Here is a 20685-nt window from a genome sequence, read left to right as displayed (position 1 = left end):
CAACTGAATAAATTTGAAAGATTAAGAGATTTGGTAACTAAGGAATTCTGTAGGAGAAATTGTAGAACAAAAGTACTGCAAGTTACTTATTTAAGTAGTACTCAATGTATGAAGTCCTCGGTAGCCATGTAAATAACATAACTCAGAAACACAAGTCTTTCAACAAGAGACTTAATCAGTGATTACTAGGCACATAGAAAGCTTCAATTTCAAAATTCAGTTGATTTTGACTTATCTAAAGCAGAACAGTTTGATTGATTTTAAAATAGAAAAAATTTTCTGCATACTCTGAGCAAACTGTATTAGTTTTTGAGCTAACATAAAAAAAACAACAGCTCACCTTTGGGCTAAGATGGCACACACAAGCTTTCAGCCCAAAAGGAGAACTTCTGAGAAAGTTACAATCTCCCCTTTCACTTGTTTTATAATTGAAGTCAATATGTAATCCTAACTACAGTGTTCACTATTTGCAAATGGACACACACACATAAGTTTGGTATGCTTATTAGAAGCAGGATTAATCTAAATGCTACATTTGGAAATTATCCCAGTGTTTCAGACATAGATACAACAAAAGCCGACGTTAAAGCAGAACTACAGATAGAGAGAGTACTTACTTATCAGTCACTTAAATTCTTCAAGTGTTTCCTCTGCACATTCACACTTGTGGGACATACCTTCACACACTGTACAACATAAGAACTTTTCAAAAAGTAATGCTTGTAAGGTGCCACACAAGCACTTCTGGCAGAACCAAATATCCAAGGACAAGTTTATATAAAGGATGTATGTCCCTAACTGTTTCAATTCCTTCTGCTAAGCCTCAGAGTCCAAAATTTAAAGCAGAACTCTTAGAAAGACAGGAAGGTGGGCAGTAAGCATGCATATGTGGAGGTAACACTCTTGAAGGACTCTACATTTACTGGTAAGTAACCTCCTTTTTTTCAGGGTGCCCTTACACTATTCTCACTTGTGGGAGTTTAGTGAGCAGTAAAACCCCTAGGAAGAGGGGCTGAGAAGTTCTAGTTGAATAGAGATTACAGAACTGTCCTAAAACAAGCATCAGCCCAAGGACACCAAACCGAGGGAGTCGTATAAACGTATGTATTGAACTCCAAGGAGCAGTCCTACATATTTCTTGCATGGAGAGGATACAAATGCAGGTTATAGAAGCAGCCTTGATCCTAGAGTAGAATGAATTACTGGAATTTTATCTAAAGTGTAGCAAGTCTCAACGCACAGACTCATCCACTTACGGTACAGCTATACTTACGGCAGCATGTAGCGTACACACACTGCATGCCCAGCTACCACAGGCATAAATAGTGTAGACAGCGAGGTACTGCTTAAGCGAGTAGAGTGCCCGACATGCCTGAACCCTAGGATATACACACTATGCAGTTCTCTACATGTCCAAGCAGTGCCTCTTACATCTGCAGTGCTTCTTACATTTACACTGCTATTTTTATATTCCCCCTCAGTGCATTAGAAAGGCATCCATTAGATATGGTAGGCAAACTCCTTGGTCCCGAATCTGGCTGTCACTGAAGGAGCAGACGAAGATTTTCTCTGACACAGAGGAATGTTTGAGTAGCATAGAGCTGGGGTGTGGTCCAGAGACAGATTGCAGTGGTCCCTAAATTAAGTGGGGGCCATTTCTGCCCCTGGCTAGCCCAGGATCATGGGAGTGCAAAGCTGGCTTACAGACAACCTTTCCTCCCACTATCCTCGGCTATATTAAGACTACTCTCAGAACAGCTGAAGATTGATGCCTGCCTATCATACCGGTCCTGGAGCAGAACTGATGCTATTTTGTATTGATACTGATGGCAATAAAATCAATATCCACAGCCATCTCTCAAAGATCTATGCCACCAATGACTGTTTCAGGGATCGGAGTTCACAGATTTTAAGCAAGAAAGAACCATTATGATCATCTAGTCTGACCTACTGCATAACCTCAAACCAGGTTCACATTTCACCTAGTAACTTCTGCAGCTAGCTCAGTAACTTCTTTTTGAACTACAGCATATCTTTTAGAAAGCCATCCAATTTTGACAAAGCCTCCAAATGATGGAGAATTTACCATATACCCTGATGATCTGTTCCAATCATTAATCTGTTCCAAAGGTTAATCGACACATTTTAAAATTTTATTTCCAGTTTGAATTTTGCTGACTTCAACTTTCAGTCACTAGATCTTTTGCCTTTGTCTGCTAGATTAAGGAGCATCTTTTTCCCATGAAGGTAATTATAGACCATGATCAGCTGGCTCTTAATATTCTTGCTGATAAACAAAATAGTTTAAAGTTCCCTTAGTCTCTCACTGAAAGGCCTCTTTTCCAGATCACAAATCATTCTTGTAACTCTACTCTGAACCCAATTTTTCAACATTCTTTTAAGTTTTGAAACCAGAACTTGATAAAACATGGTAGTAGAAGTCTCATGAATGCAGGATACAGAGAGAACCATTGTTACTGCACAAAGGGCATAACTTCTTCAAGTACTGTCTCAATGGGTGCTCCACTGTAGGTGACTCCCAAGCAGTGCCCACTACTGGAGGCTTGGACTTCGGAGTCGAGTCTGATATGGATGACAGTTCAATTGCACCGAATTTGACGTCAGCAGCCGAATCTCCCAGAATGAATGGGATCTGCGAAGCTGTGCACAGATGCCCAGGTAGCTGCTCTGCAGATTTCTGATATAGGGATACCCTTGGAGAAGGCAACGGATAAGGAGACTGACCTTGTAGAATGCATGCATATTGAAGCTGGGGGTGTTAAGTTATGCAGTTGGTAACAGAGTTTAATACAGCCCAAAACCCACTTGCAAAGTCTTGAGCTGAAACTGCTGTACCTTTTGACCTACCTACAATGGCAAGGAAGAGTCTCAGAGATTTCCTGAAGGTTCTTGTCCTGGCCAAATGGAAGGCCAAGGCTCTCCTCACATCAAGCGTATGGAGGATGGCTTCCCTATTATCCTGATGGGGTTTGGGTAAAAGTCTGGAAGTGGAATAAGCTGATTTATGTGAAATGCAGAAGTCACCTTGGGAGTAAACTTCGGATGTGGTCTAAGTGTGACCTTTCCAGGGAAGAAAACTGTGAAAGGGAGATGAGTCATTAGAGCCGCTATTTCCCCAATCTTTTTTGTAGAGGTGATGGTGATGAGGAACTCCATCTTCATGGAAAGATGGCGCTAATGAGCAAGTGGCCATGGGTTCAAATAGTGGCCTACATCAGACTTTTTAATACTAGGTTGAGACCTCATTGAGGAGTGGGAAGTCTGGGTTGTGGGAAGAGGTTAGCTATAGCTATGCCTTTGAGAAATCTCTTTGTCATTGGATGTGAACAGATTGAGTATCCTTCTACCTGCTCATGGAAAGTTGCAATTGCTGCTAGGTATATTTTCAGTGAAATGATAGACAGTCCCGATTTCTTGAGAGTCCACAGGTAGTCTAGGATCATGGATAGGGTGGATGTATTAGGGATGACACCTTTGAGCTGGCATCAGATCTAAAATCTCTTCCATTTCTGTAGATAGGTATGGCGAGTAGCTCCTTTCCTACTGTGCAATAATACTTCTTGCACCACTTCAGGGCAAGATGTTTCTGTGTGCTGGAACAATAAAGGAACCAGGCTTTGAGCTGTAGAATCCACAAGGTGGGATGGAGAATGCGTCTCTCGTTCTGTGCTAGAAGGTAAGGAGTGATTGGAAGAGTCATCGGTGGATGTAGTGCCAAATGTGACAGGTAAGGGTACCAAGTCTTTCTGGGCAAGATGGGAGCAATAAGTATGATGTTTGCTCTTTCTTTTTTCACTTTCAACAGAATTTTCAGTATCAGAGGGAATGGGGGGAAAGGTGTAAAGAAGGTCTTTGTCTCATGGGAGGAGAGCATCTCCCATGGAGAGTTGTCTGATCCCTGATCTGGAGCAGTAGCAGGGACATTTCTTGTTCTGGAAAGTATAGATCTAATATTGGTGTCCCCCATTGTCAGAATATGTCATGGAGTGCCACCAAATCATAGAATATTACAGTTAGAAAGGACCTCAGGAGGTCATCTAGTCCAATCCCTTGCTCAAAGCAGGATCAATTCCAACTATCTCCCATTTGTGGTTGCGTGAGAATTTGCGGCTGAGATTGTCCGCAGTCGTGTTGTGTACTCTTGGCAATAGGCTGATGATATTAGGTTATTGTGGAAGATGCACCAGTTCCATAGTTTTAGTGCATCTGCGCAACAGGGAGTGAGTCCTGACGGCTCCCTGACAGTTTATTTAATACATGCATGCCATATTGTCCGACATGACCCTTCTGTGCATGTCTTTGGTCAGCGGAAGGAAGTAAGCGCATGTGTTTCTGATTGCTCTGAGTTCGAGCAGATAGATGTGGAAGCATGTCTCTGCTGGAGAACATTTGCCCTGTATTGTGTGACCACTGAGATGCACACCCCATCCGATGAGGGATGCATCGGTGGTCAGAAGTAGAGATGGGGAAGCCAGAACAAACTGGATTCCCGTACAGACATCTACCGGGTTCTTCCACCAGTCCAAGGATTGCTTGACCCTGGTGGGCTTCAATAGTAGTTTGCTTATGTTGTCTCTGTTTGGCTTGTAAACCAAACTGAACCATGCTTGCAGGCATCTCATGCATAGTCTGGCATAAGCAATAACCAATGTTCCTGCAGCCATGTGTCCCAGGAGCTTGAGGCAATGTCTGGCCGAAATTTGGGGCTGGACTGTACTGTCTCTCTCAACAAGGAGAGACTGAGAAATCTGTTGGGAGGAGCACCTTCACCTGAATGGAGTCAAGGTCAGCTCTTTGAATTCTAGCCTCTGTACTGGTGTTCAAATTGATTTTTGTCTGTTGATCTGTAAACCCAGATTCTGAAACAGGTCCAGTGTGATCTGAGTGACTTGTTTGGCCTCTGTGAAGGACCAGGCTCTGAGAAGGCAGTCGTCCAGATAAGGATAAATCATGATGCCTTGAGGGCATAAGTGGACCTCCACTACCAAGAGGACCTTGGAGAATATTCTGGGGGCCGATGAGAGGCCAAAAGGGAGTACTCTGTATTGGTGGGTAGTGGTGTTGGCCAAGCGTGAGCCTGAGGTAACATCTGTGGCTCGGTATGATTGAGATGTGAAAATATGCATCTTGAAGGTTGAGGGCCAAGAACCAGTCTCCTTTTTCTAACACTGAAATGATTGTTTGTAACCATCTCGAACTTCTAAGCCTTGACAAACTTGTTGAGAGCTCTGAGGTCCAGTATGGGTCTCCAACCCCCTTTTTGCTTCAATATCAGGAAGTAATGAGAGTAGAAGCCTCTGCACCTTCGATGTGTGGGAACTGGCTCTGTAGCTCCAATGCTGAGAAGGTAGTGTATCTCCTGACGTAGCAGGCTCTCATGAGTAGGGTCCCTGAAGAGATATGGGGAAGGGTGTTGGGGAAGAGAAAGGAAGGAGAAATGGATGGAGTATCCATCTCAGATGATCTCCAGCACCCATTTGTCAGAAATTATGTTTCCAGATGCTGCGGAACAGGGCAAGATGATCTTCAAAGGGATAGGTGGAGATTTTCAGCGTGAAGTGAGAAGAGTATTCTACAGGCTCCTTGACCAACCTGTCAAAACTGCCTCTTCAAGGTGGAGGGCTGAGAGGAAGTTTGCTGATATCCCGATGTTTTCCACTTGGGGAACCTGGGTTTCTTCCTCTGGGTTCATATAATCTCTGTGCATACTGAGATGGATATTGGGATGATGTAGACGTTCCCCCGTGTAGGGGACAGCGCCTAGGGCTCTCCCTCTGGGTCCCTCTCAGAGGGAGACCACCCCTCCCGGCTACCCACCGCGCCGGGAAGCGGTATCAAGCCCTCCAACCGGGCGAGCAGTCTTTCGCGCCAGCCCTTGGCAGGGAGGGCGAACAAGCAGTCTTTCACCCTGGCCCTTGGCAGGGCAGGGCCAAAGGCCCACCAGCTCTAGTCTTTAGCCGGGGGAGTCAATAGTCTAGGGTTCGGGGGCTGGGGACGGCCGGCAGAAGTACACAAGAGCGCTCAGGCCCGTAGCGGGGTAAGCAGCGGTCTGGGCCTGCCCTTAAGCAGAGCAGGGGAGGTAATGCGGGGTAGGTTCCGGCGGTAGCCGCTATCCACCCTAGGTCAGGGTGAAGGAAGCGGGGAGGGGGACGCAGGCCCACCCGTCTCCACTGCGTCCCAGCCCAGGGCCCTGTCAGTGACGGGGTGTCCCGTCACTGTGTCAGCGGCGCTCCAGCCGAAACGCGCCAACTCACTGAGAGCCGCAGTTCAGCCAGATCACAGTTGGCTTCCCTGGGCTCTTTCCTTCCACCCTCCGCTTAAAGTACCTGGGCTCCGTCGCGTTCGCCTGGGTCGCTGGGTTCGGGGGTGTGCGGGAGTCCCACGAGTCCTTCCCTGTCCACTGGCGGCAGCTCCGGAAACTGCACGGGCTCTTCAGCGGAGGGCAGTTCCTCCAGGTCCTCCGGCCACCAGGCAGTGGGTAGGGCTGGCAGGCCTCCCTCCGGCTCCCAGGCCATGGGTAAGATCGGCCACTCCCCCTCGGTGTGGGCCTCTGATTTGGTTCTAGGTGGGAGCCCCAGGGGAGAGGTGTCCTTCTCCCTTGGCCATCCCTGCCTGACTGAGCTAGCAGGCCTGTGTTTTAAAGGCCTGGCTCCGCCCACCTGCTTCCGGGCAGGTGATGTCCTTCTGGGCTCTAACAGCCAGGGTGGGTTTGGCTTTCCCTCTAGGTCCCTCTCACAGGGAGACCACCCCTCCCAGCTAAAGATGAGTATTGCGAGCGAGGCTTCAACAATGGCTGAGAGCTATACTTTCTTTTATACCCAGGTGTATAGATCCTGCAGGATCCAAGAGTGGTTCTTGAATCTTTTAATGTGTGGAGGAAGGCATCAGTCTCTTCAGAAAATACTTTTGTCCCCTCAAAGGGGAGGTCCTCCACTCTCATTTGGACCTCTTTGGGGAAGCCAGAAAGTGAAGCCACCTGGCCTGTCTCATCACAATGGCAGCCAAAATAGAACATGTGCCATTGTGTCAGCTGCACCAAATGCAGACTGGAGACATTTTTTCCACCAGCTGGCTCTTGTTAACCAAGGCTTTAAACTGGTCCTTGTGAGAATCGGGGAGCTGTTCAATAAAAGAACTAAGCTTCACATAGTTCTGATAGTCATACTTAGCTTGATAGTTCACCACTCTGTATTGGAGAGGGAGCCGAAGAGTAGACCTTCCTGCCAAACACGTCCAACAGCTTCCAGTCCCGATAATAAGGGGTGGACTTAGAGTGCTGTTGGCACCCTTTAGGGTTAACTGCGGCCACAGTGATTGAATTGGGAGGTGGGTGTGAGAACAGGAATTCCGTGTCCTTTGCTGGCACATAATATTTCTTGCCCACCCTCTTACAAGTTGATGGGACAGATGCAGGATTCTGCCATATCACCTGGGTGGGGCCCAGTAGAGCCTCATTAATAGGGGGGGCCATTCTAGAGGAGGTGGAGGAACGTAAAATGTCCACCACCTTGTGGTATAACTCAGACACCTCTTGTAAAAGTATTTGGGATGCCTTTGCCACCCTCTGTGCGAAATCCTAGAACAGTTTAAAGTCATCCACCAGAGATGGCGGAGGAGGCATCACCCTCTCGTCTGGTGGTGATGACAAGAAGTAGGTTAGAGGAATGACTTCCTCCTTAACTTTGACCTCCAGTTCCTCCCTTGACTGCTCAGGGATTTCAGAAGCTCCCAAAGCAGTGGCTGCAGGGGGGTACTTCCTCAGCCATTGGTAGGTCATACTATAGGTGACAGAGGCCTGTTGCCTTTGGGGCTGCCAGGCATCCCAGTACAGTCATTGTCGTATGAAAGGGTCAGGTGGTTGGTACCATGGTTGCCCAAACCAGGGAGGCTATATGTCAGAAGGGTGTATACCCAACGTCCATGGTGAAGCTGGGCTCCGTATGGTAGGTGAGAAGAGCATTGGGAAGCTAGATCATCTTGTTCACTTTCTGATTCCAATGATAAAAAGGGTGGTGTGTGGCAGGAGGTCATCAGTGAGCCAAGGGCTCCAGGTGAGGTGGGTGCCGGGGCCCTGGTACTAAGCAGAGGAGAGTCCACTGCGTCAGACACTGAATGATCCATTGTGCATTGGAAATCTGTTGGTGTAGAGGGTGTCAGTAGCTGCAAAGAATGTCCTTGCTGAGAGGCTTGTACAGAGAGTGTCAGATGTAGACCTGATGACACGGTCCGTTGGTGCCTGGCATATCGTTGTCAGTACCGATATTGATGACCGTTCCAATGGCACCTTCCCCACAGTGGATCCTCTGTGTTTCTCATGCCCCTACGATACTGATGCTTCTTTGCCTGCACTCACCAGGTCTTTAGGTATTCCAACTTGCCCTGTAGATTTGATACCGTGTATGCCCTGGGTACCATATTTAGATGGCTTTGGTGCTATCAGTACCGATGACACTGACTTAGCTGGAGATTATTTTTGGCTCAATCGGGGCTCATTATGGGGACTCACCGACCTTTTCTTAGAGGCCTTACATAAGTGGCTTGCAAGAGTCTCTCGGAGCTCACCTCCCTTCAAAGTGGAGGGTTGCAGTGAGGGCTCCCACCAGGATTCTGGAGTTTGAAGGGCTGACCCCACAATTAGGAGTTTGAGCCTCAGTTCTCTGTCCTTCCTGCATCTGGACTTCAAGATCTGGACACAAGCCATACTTCTGTGGAATGTACTTCTCTCCCAGGCAGCAAATGTACTGTGTGTGTCCATCAATCACTGAGATAGATTCCTTGCAACTGAGGCACTTTTTGAAGTCCTCTGCCCCCCTTCCCATTCCCATCCGCTCTCCCCCCCCCACAAGGGATTGATGGAAGACAAAATCCCTTTCTTTTCTTCTCTCTCTTTTCTTTTTTTTTTTTTTTTTTTAAGGCGATGTCCAAAATAAAATGTAAATGATGCAAAGGAAGGAAAAAAAAAAAAGGTTCAAAAGGAGCTAAAATTAGCAATTCTAGGAGAGTTAATCTGCAAACAGAAGGCTCTAGCTCTGTCTCGAGCCAGGGGCAGTTGGGAAGGAACGGAGGAGGGACTGCCCAGGCATTCCGGCTAGCCTTGTGGCAGGCGGGGAGCAACGCATGCATAGGCGTGACAGACTGCTACCAAAGTTCTCTGATCAGCAGCGCAGGGACGCAGACACACCTACAGTGGAGCACCCATAGGGACACTATAGTGGAGCACCTATCGGGACCCTACTCAAAGAAGAATCTCTCTCTCTTCACTTCTGCTGATCATTCCCATTTACACAACCAAGTTTCACATTAGCTATTTTTGAACACAGCTTCACACTGGGAGCTCCTGTTTAGTTGGTTACTAATAATGATCTCTAAGACCTATTCTGAGACACTGAGTCCATGATGCAGCCCACTTGCGTTGGTCCTGAAGTGCATGACTCCACTTATCCACAAGCATGTTTTCTTTGCATGACAGATGGAGGGCAACAAAGCATATATGGGCGATCTTTACATACTTTCTAAAGAGCCACTATTTCTCAGCAGAAATTGGGATTACGCACCTTAGTCACACAGATATGATCATGTTGTCTGTATGAATTTGTATCACACAGGTTTTCATAGGTGGACGAAAACGTTTCAAAGCTTATAGCTATATATATAAAATGCATGCTTAAAGTTAAGCTCCTAAATACATATTTAGGTATTTGCCTGATTTTTAAGTGCTGAGAACCTAAAAACTCCCACTGAAATCAATGGAAGCTGTTGGTTTTTTAGTACTCTTGAGAAAGTAGGCAAGTGATAAATTTGGATTTAAGAGCCTAACTTTAAGCTCCTATTTATGGTCCTGATATGCAGTGACAAAGGATTCCAAAATCAGGCAGTGAGGTTCCTATGTCACAGCAAGCAGCAGCAGGAACTGTGCTGATCGGGCAGTGGGTCCCATTCTATAACTGTGGACCCAAACGTTTGGCGCAGCGAGGAAGCACACGCTGCACTCAAATACTATCTTCTAGGAGACAGTGGAGTCCAGTAGCGTCAGAGATATATCCTACAGGTTAAAACATGAAGGACACCTTGAAGAACAGTTCATTTAGATAGTTTTGGGCACTTTTTACATTAAATGTATTTGAAAATAGAATTGTTAACTCACCTCAACAAGCTGCTCTTTCTGCTCTGATAGTTTACAAGTATATTCTGCTACAGCTTCTAGATTTCCTTCTGCTCCTGTGATTTTTAATGCCTTCAAAACCATGTGATCTGCATGGTATCTTAGTAGGTCTGCTGTCAATGATGTGGCTGCATGGTGAAGCTTCAGTTTCAGTAAGGAAAAGAAAAAATCATCTTTGAAAGAAAAGTAACACGTGAACCTAAACTAAAATAAAAAAATACTTTAGCAATAGTAAAGTTCAGAAGATGACCAAGAAGTTGGCATTTTAAAAAAAAACGTTTACTGGTGGTAAGTTCAGAGGAAGTTCACAAAAAATGATTTGTACATTTGGAGCTTTATTTTGCAACTTCTACTCATGTATATAGAGTAAAATCCACTCCACCCTCAAAAAAGCCGAATATTCAAGCTTTTCGTAAGTAGACAGAAAGGCAGGTGGGGTGAGCGAGTATAAGGATATTGCATTGCACCTCTGTGACCATTATTGCAACTGGAATAGGCCCTCCTCCATACCAACTACATTAGGTATTGGGACCACCAGCTCTATGTGAACATGGATCAGTGTCCCTCTCTTGCCCAAACCCAACATAACCTACTGACAGTGAAAGGCCTTTTCCACTGTGTACTGCAGGTGCACAAGCAGAACCAGATTAAGCCACAGACACTGTAGACAGTTCCTAGTATCCCAGCACCTGAAATCACAGGACATCAGAATCTCAGCTTTCATAAAAGAAGCTCACCCTTAATGTCACAAAGAAAAGTTTAAAAATGTGACTAGGTTGTGATCTAATTTAAGACAAGAAACAAATGAGTAAAACAACAACCCATATCACCCTCTTCCACAGTGGGGGAAAAAAGCCACAGGAGTGGTGCTCAGGGGAGGAAATCCCACAAAAATTTCTCTATATAATCCCAGAAGCAGGGACAGGTGTCCCCAATGTATTATAAGGCACAACTGGTAGATGCCTGGGGATCTATGGGAAGCCAAGGCCATATACATAGAGGACCCACAGCTCTGCACCAGCTGTAGCCTCAGGCAACCCTGCTTCTCCAGCTCCCTGGCAAGTGCAACCACTGGAGTCATAGTACTAGGGACACTCCTGGCCATAGCTACAGTGTTATCAACTCTCATGGTTTTACGGTGTCTTGCAATATTTGATTTTCTTAAAGCTCAGGTTGCTGGACTCAGGAGAGTTCACGAAAATCTCAGCTTTCCAAAAAAAAAAAAACCAGAAGTTTCTAGCCCTCATGATTACAGGGAGAAGCCTGACACGAGAGCACTTTAGAGGCTCAGAAACCAATGGACAAAGGTTAACTTCTGGAGTTGGCAATACTGCAGTTTTCCCTGAGGCCCAGTTGTGAAGAGATGGAGGAAAAAGGAGGGACTTGTATAGAAGAGATAATACAGTCTCAGGCTACATTATCTATTTCTGGGCAATGTACATCCTCTGTTCCAGCTCCATCCACTCTTCCTTTTTTCCCAATCTCCACCCCTTTTTTCCATAGACCCCACCCCATAGAGAGGCCTTGATGGGATCCAGAGGACAGATGTGAGGTTGTGAAGGAAAACAGTGCTGCAGGGTGCCTCAAACACTAATAAAACTGAAAATGGCTGGATATTTTCAGTTTGCTGTACATCATGCAGAATGTAAGAGGAAATTAAAAGAAAACGTACTATAAACTTGATTTTTTAATACAAAGTTCTTAATTTTTCTGTAACTATTGGCTACCTGAAAAATAAATTAAACAGGATACTAAATTCAATCAGAAGCCTAAATATTTGACTTCATCATCTTTCTTATTTATCACAGTGATATTGCAGTCTTCATTATATAAATCTGTTGAATATTACAAATAAAATGCTTGAATAACCACAAAAAATCTAAACATGTAATTGCAAATTAACTGGAATATGTTCAAGTAACAATCCTCATTAGATACACACCATTTCCTACTTTTTTATTACTAGAACGAACTACAAAGTACATGTGCTAGTATTACTAATTTGCAAATGTAAAAGTCTGTTTTTAACTTTTGCCTTTTTAGTGCCTTCACATAAAATTACTACAGTACTTCTGCCTAACAAAATTCCTGCTATATTTTCAATCAGCTGTAGTATTGTTAATTTCTCACTGTAAACTGTTATGTAATGTTGCTGTTAAATGTTTCCATGTTTCACCTCAGAGCTGGGTGCACTGCAGTGATTAATTAAGTGATTCTTGCAAATAAGTTGTCTGTATTACAGAAGGAGCTGGCAACAACTCTTATATTTAGGTTGCCTAACACTTTTCATTATGAAAGATTCTTCTGATCTCTTTCTAAGAAGCTATAATACCTCCATTGTTTAAAGACAGCTTTATAATCTCAGTAGGGAGATTGATTTGGGGCAAAGGACATGCCTTTTGCTTGCCTTGTGAAATTCTATTTAAAGTTGGCTGATTTATAAATTATTATAAAAATTACCATTTCCCACCTCTGGCTTGCATTGCTCACCAGAATTTTGGGAGTATGGCATAATCTCTAAACATTCGAAGGCTAGTCCCCCTGCTACTGCTGTACTAAGCAGCACATACTACATTAGAATCCCCAAAAGCAGAGATAGCCCGGATGCTGATGGATCAGCTTACAGAGGCAGGGGATAGGACAGAGCATGGTCAGACTTCTCAACCACACCTAGGACCCAGAGCCTGGCCCCAGAGGACCAACCCCCTCACTTCACAGGTGCAGAATAAGAAACCCTGGAGCACAAACAGCTGGGAACAAAGAGAACATGAGTTTAGACTCCCTTCTACTGAGAGGTGCTAGTAGTTCTATATCCTTCAGAAACACTTTATTAAGCAAGGCTTTGTACCCCATTGCCAGGTTACAAAAGTTGGGAATACAGAACACAGGTATGTCAAACCCAATCACACCCAGTTAGCTCCACTGTCTCTCAACTAATATGCCATATCTTTGAACTTGGCTATACTGTCAATAAAACAGGGCTTCACATGAACAGGTAACCCACTGGGTAAGGGTTATATGCTCTCCAGTAGTGATTGGTTTACAAAGGATAACTATTCTGTTGTGGCCAGTTAATGGAGCAAGTCCTCAAGCTCAAGTGGTAGAAGTCTGTGTTGCAGTGTTGAAAGGTTCAGGGTTCAAACTCCGTTGACAATGCATGACATTCCATTTGAACAAAACATAATTTGTTTTTAATCTTGTTCTCTTTTAAGACCAACACTGCAAATTATATTTAAAAAACTACATTATAAGAAAGTTATTTAAGGTTGTGAAGTCACGCTCTTCCTATGCAAACTAATTCCAGCCCCTGTGAGATAGTATGTGATAATGCAATTAACACTATTTTTTACACAGGATCCCCTAATTCAGTGCACAGGATGGATGGTGGTCAGAGAATAAGTCACAATTGTGTACAGAACAAGCCAATGCCTCAATTGCTTTAGAAGTAGGCAGGTATGTAGAAAATGAGACAAATGTCTGTAAGAGTAAAAAAGATAGGCTTGTGGGTTAAAACAGTTGAATGTTACATAAGAGAACTCTGTTTTATCACGGTCTCTGCCACAGACTTCTATAACGATGAACAAGTCATTTACATCAAAATGTTGGCAGGGGGCCACTAATTGTATGTTCCTCATTTTCTGGATGCCCAACTTGGCACACCTGGGGTATGATATGCAGAGGGACTGAGTACACAGTTGCAAATGAAGTCAAACTGAAGCTATGGAGGCTCAGCAGCTATAGATGATTTGGAGGGATGAGCAAAGGGATGGGAGTAAGTCAGTCCAGCATTCTAATTGGGTTCTGCCAATGATCTGCAGCACAATTGCAGGCAAATCACTATTTCTCCAACTGCAAAATGGGAACAATAATTCTCTTTTCACACAGGGAGTTGAGAAGATAACTTCCTTAATATTTTTGTAAGCCACTCAGATACTAGAGTGATGAACATCATAGAAAGGACCAGGAGGAAATCAGTAATTCTATATTCAGTGCAGAATTTGAATCGTGTGTAGTAAACAAGGCATGAGGCCTTCTACTGAATGAGAATAAACAGAAATACCAAATAGCTGCCTCATTCACTGAGCACCATCTATCCGTGCACTGAAGGAGGCAGAGTTCCTGTGTGTGTGTGTGTGTGTGTGTGTGTGTGTGTGTGAGGGGGGGGGAACAGCCTATGATCATGTAATTAAAGACTGAATCATCATACATATGCACAGGAAGAACAAATCAAGATTTCATGATCAATCTAAATTCTGACATTTTTCTAACTTTCAAGATCTTGACTTAGCACCTGAAAAACTGTTTTAAAGCAGTTTTTGTATGTAATAGTATTTAGAGTGCTTTTGAGTTCTTCAGGATAAAAGGTGCAGAATTGTCAGATACTTTTATGAACTGCAGTTCCTAAAATCATCATCTTGGTAAACAGTTTTTTTAGGCTGTATTTTAACAATGTCTATTTTAGCAAGATACTTGAAAATTGTTTTTGGAAGGTACCTAATATATTAAATATATTTCATAATGAAAATAATTAAGTTTTCTTTTCAGCTGCAACAGGTAAAATGCAAAGGAACTGCAAAAACTATTTATTCAGTTTTCACAACTACATGTCGATACTGTAACTATTACCGGTCAATGTAACTCCTAGTGATGAAAGTATGACAATTTTACACAGTAAACTAATTCGAGCCATGCATGCATCCAAGATCAAAATTTAGCACTAAACTGGCAGTTAATATAGTGTAGTTGTAGCTGTATTGGTCCCAGGATATGAGAGACATAAGTTAGATGAGGTAATATGTTTTACTGGGCCAACCTCTGTTGGTGGAAGGCACAGGCTTCCAAGCTACACAGAGCTCTTCTTCAGGTTTGGGGAAGAAAGAAGAGTGCCTGAGCAAAATATAAATTGGGACAGAAGTTGGCCCACCACACCTTCCTTGCCTCTCTATGGATTATATATATATATATATATGAAATTTAAAATGTACGTCCTGGTCCTGTTGTCTTTGAAGAAGTTTTTAATTGACTTCTATAGCAGCACAGGACCCATACTTGGGAAATTCACTATAGATCAGATCCCGCAACACTTACTTACATGAATAGTCCTAACTTTTAGAAGTGTCACACTGATTTCTGTTCATTTGATGGGTATTGCAGGATAGGGCTCTATGATACTACCTACAGCAGTGGTCCTCAAGCTTTTTGGGTCACGCCCCCTCTTACCTGGTTCGTGCCCCGCAGCAGCTGTAATCGGGAGCCAGGGCCAGGGCCAAAGCTGTGGTTGGGGCTGGGAGCTGGGGCCCAGCTGGAACCGCGGGGCTGGGGCCGTGAATGGGGCCGGGGTTGGGGCTGGCAAGGAATGGGGTATGGGCCGTGGCTAGGAGTGGGGCACAAGGCTGCAGCTGGCGGGGCAGGACTGGAGTGAAGATGAGGCAGAGCAGCCCTGTGGAGGTTGGCTCAGGCCCCGCCCCACAGTTTGGGGACCTCTGACCTACAAGCTTAAAGTTAAGACTAACAAAATGTACAACAAAGTAAACAGAACTATTCAGAGCATGTAATGTTAACCTAGTGTTTATGTCTTTGCACAGTCAGGGCATTATTTTGCATTACACGTGAAAATAAGGGAGATTAAAAATCTTATTCAGTTTGTGTTTATATAAAATGACTTACTTCTCTTTTGAGTTCATTCATACACTGGCATGTTTTTAGTATGGCTACTTCCAAGTCTTCTATGATATCCTTTGTTTTCTGGCTTTGCTAAAAGCAAGAGACAATCGAACATTTAAAAAAAAAATACTCCAAGAGCTGTACAAATTATCCCAGGCTGTGTTAATGAGGTAATTCAGTTCTAAATACAACATTTTTTTTTTTTTAAACACAAAAAATCACATTATTTTATATTAAGAATTCATTATTATTACTGCACTTGTTTACTGGTTCCCAAATCAAGCATCTATAAAAAAACAATGATGACAGATCATCACATTTATTTTTATTCAACAAGGATTTTTCAGTTTTGAACATTGTGCCCTTTTTGAGGAAAGAGGGGTTTTTATTTAGTTTCAGCTGTCAAATCTTTATATCTGAACAATAGCTAGCTACAGCTATTCAAGTTTTTAAAAGTCCACAGCAGAAAATTTTACAAAAAACACTCACTATTTGAATAAGAGGAATTCATCAAAGTAATGTTTGTCATTTAAATTCAAGAGGCTTTCTTAATAAATAATAGAATAAATCTTTTTTATACCCTGCAAGTTTCAAATGTTCATATAACATAAGAATTGTTGCTATGAACTTTTCATTCAATATATACAAGACAACCTGCACACGACAGGTAAAGGAGGATGAATGTTGAAAAAACGGTAGGGGCTAAAATGTTTCTTCTTCCTCCAAAAATTGATGTGGAAAAATTTATCCTAATTAAGAGCATCAGCACAAGGTAGATGTGGTCAGATTTAAGTCTTATCTTGACTCACGCTCTCTAAAAGTTACAAACAGATGAACAACACAAATTCTGGATTGTGTGTGGTGTAATTTTTGTAAAAAGGAATAGCCATCCAGTCTGATAATTAAGCTTTTAAAACACTTCTTAATCCAATATTCCTGTTATTTGGTGTCTCCTGAATTTATTTATACTTTCTTTCAATTGCCTTCCCAGTAATGTACTCCAGGCAAAAGATTACATTAAAATGGAATTTGTAATGTTTGTTTTGGGGATAATTAGAATATTCTTGTAATGTTTCTATCCTTATGTTCTTTCCAACCTAGCTCCCGCTTAAGGCAATATTTTGTCTGTCAGAACGTGACACACTGGCTTAAGTGAGAAGAAAAAGTCTCGGGAATGTCTGAACTCCTTCGGTACTAGGTGGATTTCCAATACTGAGGGAGCTGTCTGTTTCAACAAGTCCCATCCACTGCAAGTTGTCAGTACTGATAATGTTGAATGCTTTGGAGATGCATGAGATGGCAGTTTAGACCTCTGTGATACCAAGGGAGTCATATGTGTAGGTTCTGAAAATTACAGGGGAAAGTCTGTTGATATGGTCTTTTTGGAAGCAGAATGTTTCTCTCAGCTATAACAATCATGTTTAGATTCTACTGAGGATATTTAAGGTACCCAAGTACACTTGATAGCATGGGTCTTAGAAGCACTACCTGTAACCAAAGGAGCCTGGACCCTCAACAGTACCCAGCACGGGACCTCAGCACTGGAACACAGTAGCTTTTTACAGAGACTGAGACTTTTTTTGAAGTATGCTCTTTATGAGAAGAACTAGAACTCTTTTTTTAAGAGGCCTTCCCAGAACCTTTTGACTCCTTTTCCCACAAAGGGAAAACACAGTGCCAAGGTCATTGGGGCACTCTGCACACTCAGAGGCTGATGTACTGGGGTGGATGGGGGGAATGGAGAAGAGGAGGGAAATCCTGGCCTGGATCGGAGGCAGAGCAAAGAAAACATTACATCATAAGGAGCCTGCTAATTTCCCAGTTTTGTCTAGTTCTTCTCTTAAAGTCTGAGCAAATATTGCACTTCTGTGGGACGTGCATGTCCCCCAAACAACGAATGCAATGGGAATGTCTGTCACTGACCGGAACAGATTCCCGGAAGGTGAAACAATGCTTAAATCCCAGAGATACTGTCATATTCCCATAACAGAGGCAACATAGAGGGAAACCTCTCTGGACAGGGAAGCAAGAGGAGGAATAAATGAAATAAAGAAATTATGAAAGAAAACAACATAACTAAACCTTAACTAAAATCTGCAAAGTTAAGCTTGAACAACACTAGAAGTAGGCACACTAGATGCTCTGTCTCAGACCAGGTGGTTGAGAAGGAACCGGTGCAGCCCTGTATATCCTTAGTAGGGGACATGAAGGTGTGAGGCGCACATGCATGGACTGAGCAGGCACTGTTATCAAAAATCTCTGATCAAAGGTGCATGATCAGTGCAGCACCCATAGGGACAATACTCAAAGAAGAATCTTCCTTTCTTCTTCAAGTGCTGGTCCCTAAGGTTATACACAGTGGGTGACTCCCAAAGAGTGTTTATTGAGGAGGCAGGTGCAAGGACGTGCTCTGTACCACTGTTCGCAGGATCACTGAACCAAAGGAAGCATCCTCAGCTGAGGCATGCATCAGGGCATAGTGCCTGGTAAAAGTGTGAAAGGAGCCCCAGGTTGCCATTCTACAGATCTTGGAGAGCAGGATTCCTTGCAGGGAAGCCTGTTCCATCAAGGGAGCTTAAGTTCTGGTGGAATAAGCCCTGAAAGACTGAGAAGGAGGGGCTTCTTCAAGCTCATGGTAGAGGAAGATGTAGTTGGAAATCCATTCAGAGTGTCTTTGGGAAGATATTGCCTCTTTTCATCCTCTCAGCAATAGAGATGGATAACCAAGAAGAACTTCTAAAGGGCTTTGCCCTGTCCAGGTAGAAGGCCAGACCTCTACATACTTTAGGAGTGGAGTCTCCAGTTCTCCCTCTTATTAGGAGGGTTCAGGTAAAATACAGGAAGGTGAACCACCTGGTTCAAATGAAAGTCAGAAGGGATGCAACTTAGGATGCAATTTCAAGGACACCCTGTCTCTGTGAAAGAGACTAAATGGAGGTTCTGCCATAAGGACCCCGAATTCCCCCACTCTCCTGGCTGAGGTAATAGCTGTTAGGGAGGCCATTTTCATCGATAAATGTAAGAGGGATCAGGAAACCAAGGGATCTAGTGGGAGGTTCCTATGCAACAAAAGCACCAGGTTCAGATCTTGATACTGATGGGAATGTTCTGACAATGTCTTAAGAACTTTACTGTCCTGGCCACCCTAGAAATATTAAAATCACTGTTGCCTTGTCCCACTTGATCTTTCAGAGGACGCAAGGTAGGAGGGGAATGAGAGGGAAAGCATACATCAGTGGGCCTGATCATTAAACTAGGAAGGCATCTTGTCTGGAGTCGTGCCCTGAGCATCTTGACAACAACAGGCAGGGCAGTTTCTGGTTTTCCTGGGTTACAAAGAGATCCCGTGATGGGAATCCCCACTGATGAATAATCTGCTGGAGCTCTGATAAGTGGATCCCACTCGTGGTCCTCATGAAAACCTTTGCTGAAAGCATCTGTTAGGGAGTTCATTAATATAGTAGGTGTACTGCTGGGAGGATGATCTGATTCTGGATGCACCAATTCCAAAGCTTGACTGTTTTCCTGTAGGGTGGAGCAGACCTTGTTCCCTGCCTCGGTTTGTTTGTATAGTAAACAACCTGACCTGGACTTGACTGGACCAGATGAAGGGCAGGAACTTCCTGCACATTTTGTGTACTGCTCAAAGCTCAAGAAGGTGGATGTGAAGTGTGGACTCTTGGTGTCCAGGAACTCTTAGCTGTGTGGTCATCCAGGTGTGCGAACCAGTCCAGCAGAGGCATCTGTAACAAGTGCCTGTGGGCGGGATGGAAACAAACCATTATATAAACATTGCCCTTCTTGTCCCACCAGGTGAATGAAGTCAGAAGACTGAGGAATTGAGACACGTTTGTCCATGGGGTTTGCTGTTTGAAGCACAAATCTTCCTCACCCAATCTCAGAGACCGCAATGAGTGGTCACACAGATGCACGTAGTCATGTGACCTAGCAGGACTTGAATCTGAGAATCCTCTCATAAGAAGTGTCCCTGAATAAGGACAGGGAAGTGGTTTTTCAAGAGGAGGGGGATGAGGGACCAGAATTCGATCAATGTAGCCAGTTGCAATGATGTCTAAGATCAATTGTCTGATATTATTTGCTGCCATGTCAGAAGGAAATGAGCCAGGCAGATACCAAAAGGTGAGAGGAAGACTGGTTTGATGAGACTAGCGTCCCATCAAAATGTCTTCTTGGCAGGTGGCTGAGTCTCGAGGGGGGATGCTGGCGGTGCAACAGGTCTGCCACGCTGCACCCTCTAGTGTTTTCTCGATGGTTCACAGGTCCTCTAGTGGTGGAACGGCTGAGGGATTGGCCAGTGTCTATGTGGCAATAATTTCATGTGAGGAGCCAGTATATATAATTCCAAGGTGGGAGCAGAGGGTTGCATGCTAATCCTTAAGGGAATGAAGCAACCGTTTTTCTCACTGAAAAGGTTATCTTCAAAGGGGAGATCTTCAGTTGCCACCTGGACCTCCATGGGGAGCAAAAATGACTGCAGTCCAGAGGCTGCCACATAGCCACTGAGGTTGCTTTGGCACAGTAAGCCACATCAACTTCAACAAGTGACACCTAAATTGACAATCTGGCTACCAGCTTCCCTTTATCTAGGATAACCTGAAACTGGGGCCTACATTCCTGTAGTAATAAACTGACTGTCTCCCACCGCGTGTTGTAATGAATAAATATTTTGACATGAATACTTGGTAATTCACAACACAGAATAATAAAAGACTGGCTGACACAAAGTTCTTTACGCTGAAGAGACCTAGTCTTGGTATCCTTGAAATCTGTTCTCCTCCATAACCATTTAGACAAGATAGTTCAAAATTACAGCGTAT

The 20685-nt window shown here is 43.9% G+C and overlaps 1 protein-coding gene across 9 annotated transcripts in view; it reads right to left on the bottom strand.

Moving 5' to 3' along the window:
• The window catches only part of CTNNAL1 (catenin alpha like 1), a 162127-nt gene that overhangs the window by 63397 nt on the left and 78045 nt on the right, over positions 1-20685 (bottom strand). For 6 of the 9 annotated variants that reach the window (XM_067569890.1, XM_067569894.1, XM_067569893.1 and 3 more), the window contains 2 exons: positions 15851-15937; positions 10166-10387 (listed from right to left, as the gene is read on the bottom strand). In XM_067569890.1, the coding sequence (XP_067425991.1) occupies positions 10166-10387; positions 15851-15937 (309 nt within the window). The remainder of the gene's footprint in view (positions 1-10165; positions 10388-15850; positions 15938-20685) is intronic. The other 3 variants (XM_067569891.1, XM_067569896.1, XM_067569895.1) reach the window with 2 other exon arrangements.

Source organism: Emydura macquarii, unplaced genomic scaffold (genome assembly GCF_026122565.2).
Source record: "Emydura macquarii macquarii isolate MOO-44397 ecotype Brisbane River unplaced genomic scaffold, CSIRO-AGI_Emac_v2 contig_2948, whole genome shotgun sequence".
In the NCBI taxonomy this organism is placed as follows: Eukaryota; Metazoa; Chordata; order Testudines; family Chelidae; genus Emydura; species Emydura macquarii.
Note: the sequence above shows the minus strand (reverse complement) of the source record. Positions and strands in the feature narration are given on the sequence as shown.